The sequence below is a fragment of the Anomaloglossus baeobatrachus genome, chromosome 6, assembly GCF_048569485.1.
Source record: "Anomaloglossus baeobatrachus isolate aAnoBae1 chromosome 6, aAnoBae1.hap1, whole genome shotgun sequence".
Lineage (NCBI taxonomy): Eukaryota > Metazoa > Chordata > Amphibia > Anura > Aromobatidae > Anomaloglossus > Anomaloglossus baeobatrachus.
The window spans coordinates 150,909,680-150,930,437 of NC_134358.1; the positions used below are offsets into that span (position 1 = coordinate 150,909,680).

At 44.6% G+C, this 20,758-nt stretch overlaps 1 protein-coding gene across 2 annotated transcripts in view; it reads left to right on the top strand.

The window, feature by feature from the left end:
• The window catches only part of GAREM1 (GRB2 associated regulator of MAPK1 subtype 1), a 172,106-nt gene that overhangs the window by 33,088 nt on the left and 118,260 nt on the right, over positions 1-20,758 (top strand). For both annotated transcript variants that reach the window (XM_075353320.1, XM_075353319.1), the window contains exon 2: positions 10,501-10,641. In XM_075353320.1, coding sequence (XP_075209435.1) covers positions 10,501-10,641 — 141 coding nt within the window. The remainder of the gene's footprint in view (positions 1-10,500; positions 10,642-20,758) is intronic.

Here is a 20,758-nt window from a genome sequence, read left to right on the forward strand (position 1 = left end):
ATCATCTTTTTTGGCATCTTGAGGGACCCATCTGTTCACTTTTTGTTTATTCTGCATCATTCCTTAAGGGTGCTTTACACGCTGCCACATCGCTAACGATATATCGTCGGGGTCACGGTAATTGTGATGCACATCCAACATCGTTAGCGACATCGCAGCGTGTGGCAGCTAGGACCGACGATCAACGATCGCAAAAACGGCAGAAATCGTTGATCGTTGACACGTCACTCATTTTCATAATATCGTTGGTGGTGCATGTCGCTGGTTGTTCGTCGTTCCTGCGGCATCACACATCGCTGGAACGACGAACACCATCCTACCTGCGTCCACCGGAAAAGAAGGAAGGAGGTGGGCGGCATGTTCCGGCCGCTCATCTCCTCCCCTCCTCTGCTATTTGGCGGCTGTTTTGTGACGTCGCTGTGACGCTGAACGCACCTCCCCCTTGAAGGAGGGATTTTTCGGCAGCAACAGCGGTGTTGCTAAACAGGTATGTGCGTGTGACGCTGCCGTAACAATATTGTTCGCTATGGCAGCGATCACCACATGTCGCATAAACGACGGGGGCGGGTGCTATCGATCGCAATTGCTAGCGATGTCGCAGCATGTAAAGCCCCCTTTAGACCTCTGAATATTAAATTCATGCATATCTATATTTGCTTGAGAAAGGCTCATCACTGGTTTATTTTCTGAAGCTGCAACTTGAATTAGAGATGGGTTTATTATACAAAAACTGATCAGCATCTCCCATTAGATGGATGGAAGTGTGAACAGGTGCAAGCTGCTATGATTGTATTTTATAGAAAACAAAGAACACAGCAGCCATCTGGGTGCATGAAGGTATATGTAAACATGGAGTATGTGACAAGTCAACTGTGTTACTGCAATATAGATTATACTTGTATAAAATTAAGATACGTGTTAATTAAGGCCCTTGCACGCACACTGCTTTTTTGCTGCGTTTTTGGTGCAGAATTGGTGCAGTTTTGTTCACAAACTTCATGCAGTTCTTCCCCAGCAAAGTCTATGAGAAATCCAAAATGTTGTGCACACACTGCTTCTTTTTTCCTTACAGTTTTTGCTGCAGTTTTTCTGCAGCAAAAAGAAGCAGCATGTCACTTCTTTTCTGCAGGTCCCTGCGTTTTGCTATTGATAATGTTTAAAAAACACAGGGACAAAAAGGCACCAAAACGTGGTAAAAATGCATGCGTTTTTGGGTGTGTTTTTTTGCCAGAGGGTGCGTTTTTTGCTGAAGAAACAAATCTGCAGTGTGCGCACATAGCCTACGGCCCTGTGCACACACTGCGTTTTTACCCGTGTTTTTGTTGCGTTTTTGCCGTAGAAATTTCTTGAGAAAATGGTTGTAACCTTTCTGCAGACATTCCCCAGCAAAACCTATGGAAGAAAAAATTAGCTGTGCGCACACTGCGTTTTTTTCTCAAGAAAACTCTTTCTGTAGATTTTCTTGAGAAAAACAATTGCATGTCGCTTCTTTTCTGCAGGTAGCTGCGTTATTCACTCCATTGCCTGTAATGTAATCATGAAATACCGCAATATTTCTCGTTTTTCGGGACATAATGTTCATCACTGCCCTGCATTTTGCAGAGAAGTGATGTCACTAGGAAAGGAAGAGGAAGTTGAACAGAGAGTAAACACACGCACATCACACTCACACAAAGACATATAGAATGCACATAGAAATCAAACATACATATTAAAAATAAAAAACGGAAAAAAAATGTGGGCTCCGCCATATTTTTACCGTCCAGCCCAAGTAAACACACAGCGGCGGCCCGGTATTCTCAGGCTGGGGAGGGCGAGGGCCATGGTTAATGCCCCACCTCCTGCAGCCAAGAATATTAGTGGGCCGCTGCCCCGAGAATGTAGCATCCATTATGCGACAGTCCCGGGGTGTTACCGGCTCTTCCCAATTGCCGTGATGCGATGGCAATTGGGGTAAGGAGTTAATAGCAGCGCATAGCTGCCACTAAGGGGTACTTTGCACGCTGCGACATCACTAGCCGATTGTAGCGATGCCGAGCGCGATAGTACCCGCCCCGTCGCAGATGCGATATCTTGTGATAGCTGCCGTAGCGAACATTATCGCTACGGCAGCTTCACACGCACTTAGCTGCCCTGCGACGTCGCTCGGGCCGGTGACCCGCCTCCTTCCTAAGTGGGCAGGTTGTGCGGCGTCACACGACAGGCAGCCAATAGAAGCGGAGGGACGGAGATGATCGGGACGTAAACATCCCGCCCACCTTCTTCCTTCCTCATTGCAGGCGGGACGCAGGTAAGGAGATGTTCTTTGCTCCTGCAGCTTCATACACAGCGATGTGTGCTGCCGCAGGAACGAGGAACAACGTCGTAACTGTCTCTGCAGCGAAATTATGGAAATGTCTGACACTACACAGATCACCGATTTTCGACGCTTTTGCAATCGTTTATCGGTGCTTCTAGGCTTTACCCGTTGCAACGTCGTTACCGGCGCCGGATGTGCGTCACTTTCGATTTGACCCCGACGAGATCGCAGTAGCGATGTCGCAACGTGCAAAGTACCCCTAACTCCTCACAGGGACTCTATCTATTGATTGATTGATCTGTCTTCTATCTATTGATTATCCATCGATTATCTTTCTATCTATACATATATCTACTGTATCTATATCTATTCATTATCTATCTATTTATCGATTATCTATCCATCAATCTATCCCTCTATCTATCCATTATCTATTTATTTATCTATCTGTCTATTCATCTATCTATTATGTATCTATCTATCTATTTATCTATCCATTATCTATCTATCCATTATCTATTATCTATATTATTTATTGCTGTTAAAGCATAAAAACCGCACTAAACGCGGTAAAAACGCATGCGTTTTCGGTGCGTTATTGGTGCGTTTTTTTAACGCAGGTGCGCTTATCCTTCATTTTCAAGAAATTTCTTAAAAAATTTCTTGAGAAAAATCCTTTTTCTAGTGCGCATATAGCCTAATGCTATTTTTAATTAGCATTGGATCCTACCCGCCCTTAAAATTTGTAGGCCTTTGGCCCATAAAAGGCATATCTAAGAATTGGAAAAAGTGGTTTTTGTTTTTATATTTTTGATACTTGTCCTGCATTTCTGTTTCCTGGACGTAATATTAAAAGTAGTTTGATGATCTGACATTTTTGTGAAAAATAACCAAAGATAGAAGAATTTTGAAGAGGGACTTAATATTTTCTCAGCCCCATGTATTCACTTTTCCAGTACAATGAAGTCGGATGTGACATCACACTTACTGCACTGCCCTATATTTTGGGCACAGTAGGAGGCCGTAACTTCCTTGGTGCTCTTGAGCTTCCGATTGGTTGCAGAAAGCAGACATTGGGTGGATATTTCCTATATTTAGTAGTTTTCCACACAATATTGATACGGCGTAGTATTTCTGTCTCCTTTCAGGCATGGGAACCTCCTCTGTAATTACAGGAGAAGGAGAGCGGGTGAAAATTAAAGACTCCAGCGGAATTTAAGAGAAACCTTCATCATTACTTACCCAATATTCTTCCAAAATCTAAGTCAGTAAACACGAAATCATTCAGTGCTGGGTCGTACCCCGCTCCTTAGGTATGAAATGCGTTGGGAGATATTTTATTGGGCTCACTAATAGACTGTGGGCGCTGATCTTCTGTGATGGAGCGTGCGGCGCCGTATACTGCTCTTTTGTTTCCTTGGAAACCAACAAATCTTAAAAATTAGCGTTGGAGGTCGTACAAAGTATCCGACATAATCATTTTTCCAGCAATGCAGTTATAATAATTTAAAGCAAAAAAGAACAATGGCCTCGACCTGCGTAGAAAAGGCAGCTTCACCCATAATGACACTCTTCGTCCAAAAATTGCATGTTGCAAATGGTTTCTTTTTGCTGCTTCGACTTTTGTGTTTTGTTGGTAATTATATTCCATTGAGTAACTTTTTTCTACAGTAACTTTTTAAGGGCAACTACGTGTGATATCACTTAGAGGTAATTGGATACACATTTGAGCCCGTGGTCGCCCAGCATTGCTTTATTCTGTCACACAGGATGACGCTCAGTTGATGGTTTTATAACAATATCGGATACGAAAAGTTAGTGAAAATCTAGAATAGCGAGTGTAATAACGGGATTCAACAATACGAGAATGGAAAGGAAACCACGCTCGGTACAGGGGCGCAAACACATTCCTCCTCATATATAATGTATTCAGGTGGGTAGGGGTGTATTTTGTGAAATACTTGTGTGCGCGTGGCCTAATTATTGTTTTCTTTCTTAGAGGATCTGTCACCAGATTTCACAGTACAAACTATGTTAAATAGATCCTAGTATTGATGAGGCTGGTGTACCCACTTTGAAAATATCAGAATGGCAGTATTTAACCTTTTGAAAGTTTGCTTGTTTGATATAAACCTCAAGATTACACCAGTGTTCTGAGATTCATTTTCAAAGTAAGTATGTCAGCCTCATCAGGTCTAAAGATCCTTTTAAGGCCCTGTTACACGCAACGACATATCTAACGATATATCGCCGGGGTCACGGATTCTGTGACGCACATCCGGCGTCGTTAGCAATGTCGTTGTGTGTAACAGCACTGAGTGAGTGTTAACGATCAAAAATACTCACCTTATCGTTGATCGTTGACACGTCGTTCATTTTCATAAAATCGTCGTCGTTCCTACGGCAGCACACATTGCTACGTGTGACACCGCAGGAATGAGGAACATCACCGTACCTGCGGCCGCCCACCATGAGGAAGGAAGGAGGTGGGCGGGATGTTACACCCGCTCATCTCCGCCCCTCCGCTTCTATTGGGCAGCCGTTTAGTAACGCCGCATAAACCGCCCCCTTAGAAAGGAGGCAGTTCGTTGGCCACAGCGACGTCGCTAGGCAGGTAAGTCCCATGTGACGGGTCCTAACGATGTTGTGCCCCGAGGGCAGCGATTTGCCCGTGACGCACAACCGACGGGGGTGGGTGCTTTCACCAGCGACATCGCCAGCGATGTCACTGCGTGTAAAGCCCATTTTACACTGTCAGATTATCATGAACGAGCAATCTTAAGCATGCTCTCTTCACTATAATGGTGCAGTGTAAAGCGGGCTTTACACGCAACGACATCGCTAACGAGATGTCGTTGGGGTCACGGAATTCGTGCCGCACATCCGGCCTCGTTAGCGACGTCGTTGCGTGTGACACCTCAGGAACGACCGGTAACAATCAAAAATACTCACCATATCGTTGATCGTTGTCTAGTCGTTCCTATCCCGATTATTGTTGCTGTTGCAGGTACGATGTTCTTCGTCTTTCCTGAGGCAGCACACCGCAGGAACGAGGAACAACATCGTACTGCGGCCGCACGCAATGAGGAAGGAATGAGGTGGGCAGGATGTTCGGCCCGCTCATCTCCGCCCCTCCGCTTCTATTGGGCGGACGCTTAGTGACGCCGCACGAACCGCCCCCTTAGAAATGAGGCGGTTCTCCGGCCACAGCGACGTCGCTAGGCAGGTAAGTATAGTGTGACGGGTGTTAGCGATGTTGTGCGCCACGGGCAGCGATTTGCCCGTGACGCACAATCGACGGGGGCGGGTACGCATGTAAAGCCCGCTTTAGCCGGCTGCCGATCACCCGATGAATGGGCAGAATGTTTGTTCGTCTCTTTGTGCTGCATAAAAGATTATCGTTTTCGGCAGCACATCATTCTGTGTAAACATGACTTGTGCTGCCGGGAGCAATGGCAGCTTCTACGCACTGTGTAAATGAGCAGTGCGTAGAAGCAGCCAAACTGTGTAAATGAACCTTAAGATCTAGGTAGTGGTGAAAATGCTGAATTTGGCCTTAAATATTTTCCTGAAATCTGATTTATTTGAAGTATTCCTAAATTCTGTAGGTCGACCACTTGCGTGAATTTCCTGCATTAATAAATGGGAATGTAGTTCGGGTTCAGGCCTCACTCAGACGGCCATTTTTCTTCTGTATGTTGTAGTGTTTTTCTCAGAACGCACCGCAGTATAATCCCTGGTGCTGCTCACATGTCCGTGTTTTTTGTAGTGAATGTGTTCACAAAAAATGATCACGGAGTCGTGTCAGTTTTTCACCTGAGTCACAGATCAACATTGCTCATACATGTCTATGGCTCCCTGAAAATCACTGACTGCACATGAATGTTATCTATATGCAGTCTGTGAGAAACTGATGACCCTGATGGTAAAAACTGACACCAATGAAAACTGGAGCTGCCAAATAAGTCAGACAAGTGGCAGATGCTACTATTTAAATATTTAGTGATGTCAAATTAACCGGATAAACCTGCAACTAATATTTTCCTTTTTTTCTATATCCTGTATATACCATAAAGATGCAGCTCACGACTCCATTCTCTGTTTCTTAGACTGCTCAGGAAGGAATGTATTAAAGGGTTATTCCCATCTTCAAGATCCTATCCCAATATGTACTATGTGTAATAATAATCATAATAAAATAAGTAAACACCTATTATTAGAAATTTAGTATAGTTCTCTTGATATAGCTATGTCTCTTACCTCATGTGCAGGGCATTGCAGCTTAAGTATCTATGCATATGACCACTAGCAACTAAGTAAGTAAGGGCTCATGCGCACGTTGCCTACTTACATGCATTTATGCTGCGTATTGCACTGCAGCGCAAAATGCATGCATCCTGCGTCCCCTGCACAATCTATGTAGATTGTGCATGATATATGCGCACGTTGCTTTTTTGAACGTAGCAATTTGGGTGCTAAAATTTTGACCCAAATCCGTGCTTTCAGAAAAGCAGCATGTCACTTATTCCGTGCGCTTTGGATGCAGCTCCCACTCTGTCTATGGTGGAGGCAGCAGCCATAGCGCATGAAATCTGCTTTTTTCTACAAAAAAAAACTGCATCCATTATGCAGTGTTTCTGTAGCGATTTGAAGCGCACATGTGCTGTCAAATCACTGCAGAATATTATGCAGTTACGTACACATGAGCCCTAACTGTCACAATAACCATGGATACCTAAGCTCAAATGCCCTGCACATGACTTAGAGGGAACCTGTCAGGTGCAATATGCAGCCTAAATGTCCCTGTAAAAACTAGACCGCAATCGGACCACAGCTGAGGAGGGGCGTGCCGGCACTAAGGAGGGGGTCCAGCGCTGAGGAGGGGAGAACCAGCGCTGAGGAGGGGTGGATCAGCGCTGAGGAGGGGAGGGCCAGCGTTGAGGAGGGGAGGGTCAGCGCTGAGGAGGGGAGGGAGGGATTTATCTCCCTCTCTCCTCCGTTGCCGGCTATTGCCATTCTCACCCTGCACTCGCAGTACACCAGTGTAATGCGAGTGTAGTGCGATCTTTCTCTCACCCCATAGACTTGAATGGGTGCGAGAGAAAGAGGATCGCATTACAGTCGCAGCATGCTGTGATTGTTTTCTCGGTCTGATTAGGACTGAGAAAATAATCGCTCATGTGTGCAGACACACAGGCTAAAATTGGTCCGAGAGGAATGCGATGTTTTATCGCACTCCACTCCGTCTGATTTTCATGCCGCGTGTCTTAAGCCCGCTTTACACGCTACAATATATCTTATGATGTGTCGGCGGGGTCACGTCGTAAGTGACGCACATCCGGCATCGTAAGATACATTGTAGTATGTGACAGGTACGTGCGATTGCGATTGAACGTTAAAACGTTCATCGCATATACGTCGTTGAATCCTGACGAATTGCACGTCGGGTTGTTCAATGTTCCCGAGGCAGCACACATCGCAGTGTGTGACACCCCGGGAACATTGAATAGATCTTACCTGCCTCCCGTGGCTCCAGCCAGCAATGTGGAAAAAAAGAGGTGGGCGGGATGTTTACGTCACGCTCATCTCTGCCCCTGTGCTTCTATTGGCCGTGTGCCGCGTGACGTCGATGTGACGCCGAACGTCCCTCCCACTCCAGGAAGTGGACGTTCGCTGCCCACATCGAGGTCGTATGGACGGGTAAGTACGTCTGACGGGGGTTAATCGTTTGTGCGGCACGTTCAACAAATTGAACGTGCCACACATACGATGGGGGCGTTGCAAATCGCATACGATATCGTTTGCGAAATTGCAACGTGTAAAGCAGGCTTTAGGCCTTAGCATGTTAGTACGCCCACGGGTGTACTAACCTACTATTCAATGCAGTGTCACCAGCAGTGCAGAGCGTACCTGTGTTCGCTATGACCGCGCTTCTGAATGCTTTGAACTTCCGGTCATTCGCAGTATGAAACCGGGTGTATGCGTCTACTGCGCATGATCAGAAGTGCCCGGCATTCAGAAGAGCGGTCACAGCGAACACAGGTACGCTCTGCACCGCTGGTGACACTGCATTGAATAGCATGTTAGTACACCCCTGTGGGCGTGCTAACATGCTAAGAGGGCGGACTAGTTGGGGCATATAACGCCGTTGGGATTAGTCCCTGCACTCATTAGCATAGGATAAAAGATAAGGCAGGGATTAGCAATATATACCCAGAACTGCTCATTGTTGTGGCTGCATATTGCACAAGACAGGTTCCCTTTGAGAGACATAGCTAATCAAGAGAACTATACTACATGTATTATTTTTATTATTATTATATCTAGTACATATTGGAATAGGTAGTGATGAGTGAACTGTTACGTGCACCCGAGCGCCGAATCATCACTAGTAATAGGATCTTGGAGATGGGACTATCCCTATAAGCTTGTATGAGACAGTTCCTTATTCCTGTCCCTAGGGAGAAGCCAGATCAATGCCTGAAGTCTCAGTATAGATTGCTTTCTTGCACCTTGACATGTCCTTGTAATTGAATTGTTTTCTTTTATGCAAGGTATTTATTGATTTCAGGTTATTTATCACATTCTAATAAATTCAGCTTTTCCGTTTCACCGTCTGCCGTTTTGTTGTTGTTTCTTCCAGCAGTTACTTTAGCTGTTTCCAGCTGTTTTGTAGACACGATGACACTTTCAGGCTCCTCTTTCCAGGATAAGTATCAATACCCTGCTTTGACATCGCACACAATCGCACCACATTTGGTAGCCTGTGCCTACAGGGCTTTACTGCCTCAGGCTTTGAAGGTCATGGACAAAGTCATAGTATTGATTCTAGTTCTGAAGAAGCTCTAGGAATTGGAGACTTAATTGATGACTCGTCTGAGGAATAGGCTAGATCTTTCTGCGGAGCCGACTAAATCTAGGGAAGTGGAACCATTAGCAGGCATGATACTCCTTGTTGATGCCAGCCATACAAAATACCAAATTACCAGGTCTTTGTTCTAGTTTTTTTTCAAAGGATAAATACAGATAAACTCTTCAAATCTCAAGGGTTTATTTGTATTGTAAGAAAGTCTAAATACTCACCTTACCCATCCTATCACCTTTTTTCCCCAATACTGCCCTGCATCTCAAGCAGCCTTCATGCTTCCTGATCTAGTCGGACAGCTATGTTACCGTTGCAGCCAATCACTGGCCAAAGTGGTGTCCAACTAGTCCTTACGGAGGGCAGAAGTAATTGTATTCACTACTGTGTCTGCCAGGAGCGGATATATCATTGGTGCAACCTATGTGGCCGCACATGGGCCCAAGAGGTGAGGGGCCTATTTCTACCTCCAAAAACAGATGGAATTGTGCATTTTGATGAGCCATATACTGTCCTTGCACAGGGGCCGCCAGTGGTCTCTGCTGACCACCACAATCTCTCTGATTGTGGTATATTTATTAACGACATTAGGCGTCCCAGTTAATGAGTGAGCGCACTTATCCTTCTGACCTCCTGTGGGCTTTGTATTATGTACGGTGAGGGTTAATATCTAATCTCTTCCTGAAAGGTGATGGATTTCATTAGTGATGCTGTTACTGGTTAAACAATGTATGTGTCCTATTATAATGCCAGTCGTGTTTCTGTAGCCCATCAGTACACTGGGACATGAGGTATTTTGCCTCTTTCTTCAGTTCTGCGTGCTCTAATGGCTGTCTTGAAGCAGTTGTGCCATCCACTGTATTAGTTGGCCTGCTTGCGATGCAGTTCAAAAACGCCACATGCTTGTGTAGAAACTAGTGATGGGCGAGCACTACCATGCTCGGGTGCTCGATACTCGTAACTAGTGATAAGCGGGCACTACCATGCTTGGGTGCTCCATATTCGTAACTAGTGATGGGCGAGCACTACCATGCTCGGGTGCTCCATACTCGTAGCGAGCAGTTGGACACTCGGATATGGGTCAACTCGTGTACCTAATATAATGGAAGTCAATGGGGCTAGTAATGGAAAATCCACTGAAATAAATAGCGTGCTGCTTTTTTACTATTGTGATTTTTATTTTTTCAGTGGGTGTTCCCAAAATTTTTTTTTCCTTTTTTTAGTCTGGATGTGAGCAGGGTTGTGAAGAATGAAAACCAAACAAATCACAGACATGTAATGCAGAGTGTACTTGGATTTCATGTTTCAGTCGGTTCTGATTTCTTTCTTTCTTTTTTAGGGGATAACATTGAAGGCCTGCGGGAGAACGACCATCTCTTGGTTCACTCATGTCGGCAGTGGACAACGATCACCGCCCACAGTTTAGAGGAGGGACATTATGTCATCGGCCCAAAGATTGAGATTCCTGTGCACTATGGAGGTAGGTCCACGTCGGCACTGCCCCTAGAGCTAGATTTCATTGAGCTCTTAAATACCTTTTTTTTTCTTTTTTTACAAATTTCCCTTTCATTGATGCAGTTTTACTTGGTTTTCAATACAAGTTGTCTTAATATTTTGTGTTGCATTTTGTGTGGATGTACACAGTATTCACACCAGTCCTGTTACATCACACAAACCAATTTTATGTTTTTCTTCCCATAGAAGTGTAGTGGAGTATCAGGAAAGCCTCCTACAGGAACATAGGGTGCAGATGTGTCCTTCTCGGATACTGTGCTGCCTTGTGTTATTATGCAGCCATCTCGCTATACCCTCATCCAGATTTTAGGAGAAGTTACTCTCCATCTGTAACAGTTCAAATATCTCTGACATTAGATGGTACAAAAGTGTCACCCTTCTATCTGTGGGACCAAATATTTGGCCCTAATTACTTCCTGAGAAGAAACATGATTTTTTCCATTTAAAGGTTCTCTAGTATTTTTATATTGATGACTTATCCTAAAGCGGGCTTTACACGCAACGATATCTCTAACGAGATGTCGTCGGGGTCACGGAATTTGTGACGCACATCCAGCGTTGTTAGCGACATCGTTGCGTGTGACACCTATGAGCGAGTGTTAACGATCAAAAATACTCACCTAATCGTTGATCGTTGACACGTCGTTCATTTTCAATAAATCGTTGCTGGTGCTGGACTCAGGTTGTTCGTCGTTCCTGAGGCAGCACATCGCTACGTGTGACACCTCGGGAACGACGAACTACACCATATCTGCGCCTCCAGCAACGAGCTGGGCGTGATTTTCATATGGCTGCTCTCCCCCCCTCCGCTTCTATTGGGCGCCTGCCGTGTGACGTCACTGTGATGCCGCACGAACTGCCCCCTTAGAAAAGAGGCTGTTCGCCAACCACAGCGATGTCGTTAGGAAGGTAAGTATGTGTGACGGGTACAAATGATATTGTGCACCACGAGCAGCGATTTGCCCGTGACGCACAAACGACGGGGGCAGGTGCTTTCACAAGCGACATCGCTAGCAATGTCGCTGCGTGTAAAGCGCCCTTTAGATTGGTATCTGTAAAAAATCTGAAAAAGAGCACTCCATAGAGGAAAAGCAAAGTGCAAGTGATGTGTAGAGTCCTGCTCAGGTGGGCAGAGGTCGGGCACAACACTGAAGACAATGTAAAGCTGGATAATCAAATATCCTGGACCGCTTCTCCTCCATCTGTAAAACCAACCAAGGGCCAAACTGCTGGGTAGTGCAGGATATAAAGAGATCTCTTTAGAAGGAGCTCTGCCAGTAAGAGTAACCAGAGGGATTGAATTAAAACATGCCGTGCTTTTCCAAACCAATCAGGTCTCTTCATCAGGCAGTATCGGATGCCAACCATGGTAATTAAATGACAACCGATTGGATATACACAAACTGACCAGCGATCTATGCACAAAACAACCAATAATAGTCATTCTGTGCTCTTAGATGGATGATGTGCTGTCGAGAGCAGTGATTGTTATGCCGGCAGGAACGGCGCAATCACCCAATCAGCGATCACCGTTTTCTTCATTTGTTGTTGTTTGCCTGCCGACCTGTTCACACAAGCAGGAAATCTTCAGACAACTGTTCTCACAAAATCTTGTTCCTGATTATTGGAGCATCCAAATGTGCCTTTTATTCTTATATGAGACAGATCTTTAAAAATGATATTGCCTCTCATTTATATATTTAGCTATTTATTAATGGAGACCTTATACATACCTCATCTTCTTTCCTTAGTGGAACAAACACATTTTGCTGTGATTTTGTCAGCGCAGTTGATAATGGCTGTTGTTTTCTTCTTTGCAGCATTTTATGTAACGTATAGTAATGACATTTCATTGCATGGACATTCGGTGCCTCCAGCAGTGGGACATGATATTGAGGCCTCTCTTTTCTGTGCCATGCTTCATTATTATCGCTATGCGAGTTCACTGTTCTGAAAAGCTAGGAAGGAAAAACAAATGAAACCATAGCATCTAACATTGATAACTGAGCCACACGAGATATATATACAGCATATATATATATATAGGTTTACTACTCTGCCTCAAGGCTTCTGTGTCTGGCAGACAAGTCTTAAATGGATCAAGATAGAAGGAACATTGAGTTTATTGGGATCTGACTGTATTTATGTCATTGGTTAGAACAATGTGGGAGAGCTTTACTTTTTCCAAGGTTTCCAGTACGGCATCTTCCTGGCCTAATGGCTGCGATTCCTGCTGCTGAACGCCCATGATACCTTCAAAAACATGGACCTTATTATTGATGGAGCAGAAAAGCTGAATTTTTTGACTACAGCGACCCATCGGATGATTTTACGTTTCCCCAGTTTTTTCAGTTTGATAAAGGATAGATCCTCCACATGAGTGTGGTCACAATCATTGTTGTGGTTCAGACTAGCGTGGATGCCGACACTTATGGTGTTTCATTTAGGTAATACCTCCTTTCTTTTTAATATTGTATTTGTATAATCAAAAGTTAACCCTACTCCATAGGATGGGAAATAACTTACTGATCGCTGGAGGGCCAAATACTGGAAATACTGTGAATCACAAAAACTGGGATCTCAGCAATCAGCGATTTCCCAAAGACTCACAGACCATGAATGAAGCCGAGGTCACGCAGGCGCACATTCGCTTGATTCGAGATGGGTCACTCAGAGTCCTCTTCTCTGGATTGCTAGGGGTCCCAGCGATTAATGATTTGTCCTCTACCCCATCCCCATGGATAACGAATATCTTTCAATTCTTGGAATACTCCTTTTATTATACTCCATTTTCTATTTGGGCAAAGTTCCCGAAGCTCGGATAAGGCGTAGAAATAGTCTTAAGTTCTGAAAGGTCGCTTTTTTAGAGCAGATGGCACTACAATTCTGCACATTTAGTTTAATAAATCTTCTCTACTATATTTATGATAACGCTGCACGGCCAAAAAAGAGCAGGTCGTTCATATAGAGACCCCGATCCATCAAACCCGATAATTATCTTGCCGGTTCTGATAAGGGGGCATGGTTGAGTTGGACTCTCCTGATTCATGAACTTGGACCATCTGACGTGTGACGTGTACCGCTATGCACTAGTCCAGAAATCTTACTCTAGTAAGCTTGTCATGAATTGGAACAGCTCTGCCCAAAAACCACAGCAGCCATGTTGCGATCTTTTCATTGTTTCTTCTTTGTAGTCTTGCAGAAAAAGAGATGCTTCACGTGCAAAACCAAGTGGCTGATTGTACTGACCCTGCGGTTTTGCAGGTAAGACAGCCGTTTCTTTGCAAGCTACCGTAGTTATTGTGCAGAGAAACAGTGGAAAGATCACCGTGGCTCAGTCCTGTGGCCATTTCAGTGTGAACGCTGTGTATGGAGACAGCCTTACTACCTTATCCATAGTCAGAATATCTTTTACTGGTTATTATGATCTGTCTGAAGCTTTCAGATTATTCGGGAAATAAAATTCTGTCTAGGGTCCAAACTACAGGATGGTGACTTACTGTTTGCTGCCTGGCACTAACTTACAAGTATTAATCATTATGTCATGGTCATTTATTAGCACTGCGTCTCATCGTCAGCATGGTTTGACGTTACCTTTGGCAGTCAGATTGTGGGTCACAACTAAGCTTTTGGGGATTATGACTGAGCATGGGAGGCAGTGATGCCTGTAATTCGTATGGATAACCTTTATGGAATAGGTGATGAACGTATAAATACAAACTATGGAAATAATTTGTATTTATAGGGTCATTTAATTAATATCCTTGCTAGTTACTATTTTAAAGGGAATATCCATTACTAGGACAACCCCTTCTGATTCCATGTTTCTCCCAGGTAAAATAATAAAGCCTATACTCCCCTTCCATATTGGCGCTGTTCCAGCGATGCCGCGGCTCACATGGAGTTGTGACGTCACGCGAACCCTGCGTCCAATCAGCTCCAGCTTCTGCCTCCCCAGCTTCAAACCAAATGGGCAATAAACAGGAAGTGAGTTCCGAGGCTGCTGGTCACTTCCTGTTGATGATTCTGGGGATTTATTGGAGAATCTTTCTTTCCTGGTTGGCCATCTGTTCTAGCAAAACCGATAAAGGAGCCGATTCACCAGGACTGTTTTGTCTTACCCCAGTTTTAAAGAAATGTCCGCTGGAGTTTTTAATAATTTTGCTGCATGTTTTGGGCTCGGTAAAATCAAATGTGTATCTTCTATAAGCAGGCAAGAATTTCGGCCAATATCTGCTGTAAATTATAGGGAAACTGTCTCGTTATCGCTTCACCTCATCCACATAATTCCACCCTTTTCTTCCAAAAAGTGCCAAGACCGACACAAAGGGACAAAAAGTTACTAAATTTTTCACATTTACTAAAACGTGACTTTTTAAGGTCAGAAAATTGTCAAAAAAGAAATGATGAATCGGCTTCAATTTCTGACCTTTGCTCCATTCATTGTCTATAGACCTGCTGGAGAAATCCAGATGTATCGCTTTACTAATCCTTTCAAAAAAAAATTCATACGTGTTTTTATATTTTCACTAGGATCAAGCCTTTGGGGAATTACATTCTGAAACCAGAAAAACCCCTTTAAGGTCAAGGATCTATTTAGTGTGCGGAAGATCGTTTTATCATGCACTTGAATATAGCTATGGCCGTTTATTCTTTATCTTATATATGTATGTGCATGTATATATACTGTGTATATATATATATATATATATATATATATTACAGACCAAAAGTTTGGACACACCTCCTCATTCAAAGAGTTTTCTTTATTTCCATGACTCTAAAAATTGTAGATTAACATTGAAGGCATCAAAACTATGAATTAAAACATGTGGAATGAAATACTTAAAGTGTGAAACAACTGAAAATATCTCTTATATTCTAGGTTCTTTAAAGTAGCCACCTTTTGCTTTGATTACTGCTTTGCACACTCTTGGCATTCTCTTGATGAGCTTCAAGAGGTAGTCACCGGAAATGGTCTTCCAACAGTCTTGAAGGAGTTCCCAGAGATGCTTAGCACTAGTTGGCCCTTTTGCCTTCACTCTGCGGTCCAGCTCACCCCAAACCATCTCGATTGGGATCAGGTCTGGTGACTGTGGAGACCAGGTCATCTAGCGTAGCACCCCATCACTCTCCTTCTAAGTCAAATAGCCCTTACACAGCCTGGAGGTGTGTTTGGGGTCATTGTCCTGTTGAAAAATAAATGATGGTCCAACTAAACGCAAACTGGATGGAATAGCATGCCGCTGCAAGATGCTGTGGTAGGCATGCTGGTTCTGTATGCCTTCAATTTTGAATAAATCCCCAACAGTGTCAGCAGCAAAGCACCCCGACACCATCACACCTCCTCCTCCATGCTTTACAGTGGGAACCAGCCATGTAGAGTTCATCCGTTCACCTTTTCTACAAAGACACGGTGGTTGGATCCAAAGATCTCAAATTTCAACTCATCAGACCAAAGCACAGATTTCCACTGGTCTAATGTGCATTCCTTGTGTTCTTTAGGCCAAACAAGTCTCTTCTGCTTGTTGCCTGTCCTTAGCAGTGGTTTCCTAGTAGCTATTTTACCATGAAGGCCTGCTGCACAAAGTCTCCTCTTAATAGTTGTTCTAGAGATAAGAGAGTGTGTCCAAACTTTTGGTCTGTACTGTATATAATTATATATATATTTTTTTGTTTTGAGGCCACAGTGTGACTTGTTTGCGACAAGTGTACACCAAAATGCTTTTGAGATGAGTATGGTAATTTTGTGATGATCTCCTGAGATGTACCACACTGCACTCTGTAGCTGCTCTGTACCTTCTGTGACATACAAGTAAAATATATCTTTGTACCGTGTTAGCCAGTAGAGATAAAAAAATTTTGTTTAAAAGAACTGAGAGTCCTCAGTGGTTGATACCTTTTAATGGCTAACTGAAAAGATGGTAATAATTGCAAGCTTTCGAGACTACTCAGGTCTCTTCATCAGGCATGGTATAACACATTGTGTTATACCATGCCTGATGAAGAGACCTGAGTAGTCTCGAAAGCTTGCAATTATTACCATCTTTTCAGTTAGCCATTAAAAGGTATCAACCACTGAGGACTCTCAGTTCTTTTAAACAAAAATTCTGTGACATAGTGTGATTTGTGTAAAAGCTGGAGCAGCTGTGACCTGATCTGAGTGGGTTGTAAAAAACTTGTTAATACCAGTTTGATTAGGCTGCTTTCACATTACGTTTTTTTAACATCCGTCATGAAAGTTTTTTTTTAACGCAAAAACGGATCCAGTGCAAATGCATTTTCATTTCAATGCATTTGCAATGGACTCACGTCAACATGCGTTCACCTGCGTTTGCGTGCGTTATAGTGAGGATCCAGCGAGTTGCAGTTTTTTTAACTTTTTTCAAAAACGCTACTTGTAGGTTTTTTGAGCTGCGTCCAAATACTGCAAATTGCTGGATCCTGACTAAACAGCACGCAAACGCATGTGAATGCTGGCATGCTGATAGACAGGATCCTGCTTGCTCTTCTGAGCATGCACAGAAACCAGCCTCGCGTGATCAGTCCCTCTCTCCACCTCCCTCCCCCTCCCTCTCTCCACCTCCCTCCCTCTCTCCACCTCCCTCCCACTCCCCCTCTCTCCACCTCCCTCCCTCCCCCTCCCTCTCTCTCCACTCTCCCCCACCTGAGAGCGGAGGACGCTCGTAACCAAGGTAAACATCGGGTAACCGCGGTCTTAGTTACCCGATGTTTATCTTGGTTACGTGTGCAAGCAGTCGCCTCCTAGCAGCTGCAGACGCTCGTAACCAATGTAAATATCGGGTATCCAAGCAAGTTACCCGATGTTTACCTTGGTTGCGAGCCTCCACAGCTGTTAGGCCTAAGCCACACGGCGAGAAAATAGGTGCGAGTGGAGTGCGATAAAACATCGCATTCTCCTTGGACCAATTCTAGCCTGTGTGTCAGCACACATGGGCGATTATTTTCTCAGCCCTAATCGGACCGAGAAAACAATCGCAGCATGCTGTGATTTGTAAGCTGAGACACTTTCTCTCGCACCCATTCAAGTGAATGGGGCGAGAGAAAAATCGCACTGCACTCACGGTACACCGGTGTACTGCCAGTGCAGTGCGAGAATGGCAATAGCCGGCTATGCAGGAGAGAGGAAGAGAAATCCCTCCCTCCCCTCCTCCGTGCCAGCCCGCCCCCCCGCAGCTGAGGTCTGCTCACATGATCGGAGCTCACTTTACAACATATATATATATATATATATATATATATATATATATATATATATATATATATATTATATATTGCTGTGGGGGTGTGACACCTGGGAACTTACTGATTGGTGGGCAGCCGACCCCTGGGAGCTTGCTAATTGGTGGAGGTGTGACCCCTGGTAACTTACTGATTGGTGTTGGTGTGACACCTGGTAACTTACTGATTGGTGGGGGTCCGACCCCGGGGAACTTACTGATTGGTGGGGGTGTGACCCCTGGGAACTTACTGATTGGTGGGGGTGTGACACCTGGGAACTTACTGATTGGTGTTGGTGTGACACCTGGGAACTTACTGATTGGTGTTGGTGTGACACCTGGCAACTTACTGATTGGTGGGGGTCCGACCCCGGAGAACTTACTGGTTGGTGGGGGTGTGACCCCTGGGAAATTACTGATTGGTGGGGGTGTGACACCTGGGAACTTACTGATTGGTGGGGGTGTGACACTTGGGAACTTACTGATTGGTGTTGGTGTGACACCTGGGAACTTACTGATTGGTGGGGGTCCGACCCCGGGGAACTTACTGGTTGGTGTGGGTGTGACACCTGGGAACTTACTGATTGGTGTGGGTGTGACACCTGGTAAATTACTGATTGGTGGGGGTCCGACATCTGCGAACTTACTGATTGGTGGGGGTTCGACCCTTGCTACCTGCACTGCTCAACAGATCAGATCATTTTTATTCCAAACAGGGAACTTTTATTGATGTTATAAGATGGTGCATCAAGTCGGACACTAGAAAGCCACGCATTCATTCTCTATGGGGCTGCCTGAAAAAGAGCACAAAGCGTAGCAACCACAAATGATTGGAGCCCAGGTTGTGCATGCGCACTGCCACTTCATTCTAATGGGTGTAAAAGTTCCCATTCTGACAATTGATGCGGGTCACAGCTGTCAGTTCCCCACCTATCAACATCTTATCACCTATGCTGTGGGTGGGTGATAAATTGTTTGTTTTTTTTTTTAAATCAGATAAATTTTTATTGCATTTTAAAACTTTCATAAACATAACAACAAATTGTGAGATAGTCCTCACACATACCCCCTTCCCCTCCCCCCACCCTCTTCCGGTCGACAGTCTCACCCCTCCACTCTCTACATCCCTCTTTATTCACATAATGACCTGCCCTCCTTATTTCTCAGCCTCTGCCATCTTTCCTTTTCTATCTATAGTCTAAATATCCTATCTTTCAGTAGATCAAATGACGCTAACCCTGGAAAGTCCAGCCACTTGCTCCAGATCTTCTCATATTGAGTTTTCCTTCCCCTTTTAATATAAACATTTTTCTCCATATAAATAATATAATTCACTTTTTCAACAAATTCCTTACGTGTCGGTGCTTTTTCAGATAGCCAATTCAAGGCAATTAGTTTCCTTGCTGCATACAGGGTGATAACTTGTTTTAATCGAACAACGCCATTAGATTCCTTGCAGATGGTGAGGTGGCCGGGTCCTGATACCTCCCCACAGATTGCTTAAAGGCTGCTCAGAAGGCAGAGGCGCTCACCTCCTGCAGAAAACAGACAAGTCCGGACCCACAGTTTCTCTAAAGGCTACTTTACACACTGCGATATCGGTCCCGATATCACTAGTGTGGGTACCCGCCCCCATCTGTTGCGCGACACGGGCAAATCGCTGCCCGTACCGCACAACATCGCCCACAGCCGTCACACATACTTACCTGTCCGGCGACGTCGCTGTGACCGGCGAACCGCCTCCTTTCTAAGGGGGGCGGTCCGTGCGGCGTCACAGCGACGTCACTGAACCGCCGCCCAATAGCAGCGGAGGGGCGGAGATGAGCGGGACGTAACATCCCGCCCACCTCCTTCCTTCCGCATAGCGGCCGGGAGGCAGGTAAGGGGAGCTTCCTCGTTCCTGCGGCGTCACACGCAGCGATGTGTGCTGCCGCAGGAACGAGGAACAACCTCGTTACTGCTGCAGTAACGAGATTTGAGAATGGACCCCCGTGTCGCCGATTAGCGATTTTGCACGTTTTTGCAACGATGCAAAAACGCTTATCGATGTCACACGCAACGGCATCGCTAATGCGGCCGGATGTGTTTCACGAATTCCGTGACCCCAACGACTCCACATTAGCGATGTCGCAGCGTGTAAAGCCCGCTTAAGGGTTCCCTCACATCTGTGTATAAAAAATTGGTCCGATCTTCATCCAGAAAACTTGGCCTAGTGAAATCCGTTTGTTTTTTTTTTCCCCGCCTAACATCCATGTGCCATCCATATGTAATGCGCTTTTTTTTTTTCTTAGCAGCTATTATTCTACAATATTTTTTTCAGGGCCATTTACAGTGTCTTATGCCACAGAATGGTCATGTATCCGTACAAACGGACAGCATACAGATGGTCTGCGTGATGGCCAATTTTTTTTTTTTTTGCACCCCTTGATTTATGTTGGTGAGTATTGGCTGTTTTACACAACTATATGCAGATACAGCTGAGGAAAAAAAATCACAGATCAGCACTGCCTCATTAAAGTACATTAGTGCGAGTGCAATCCGATTATTTTTTTTTTAAATCAAATTGCACCTGCCATATTTATACGCAGATGGCAGAGAGGACTTAAACGGTTATTTGCATCTCCAAGATCCTAGCCCAATGTGTAGTATTTGTAATAATAATATTAGCAATTGCTTCCAATTAGAAATGTAGTATAGTTCTACTGATATAGCCATGTCTCTTGCCTCATGTGCAGGGCATTGCAGCTTAAGTATCCATGGTAACATCCACTCATATAGTGACAGTTACTTGCTCGTGGTCGTAACCATGAATGCCTAAAGGCCGCTTTACACGCAACGACA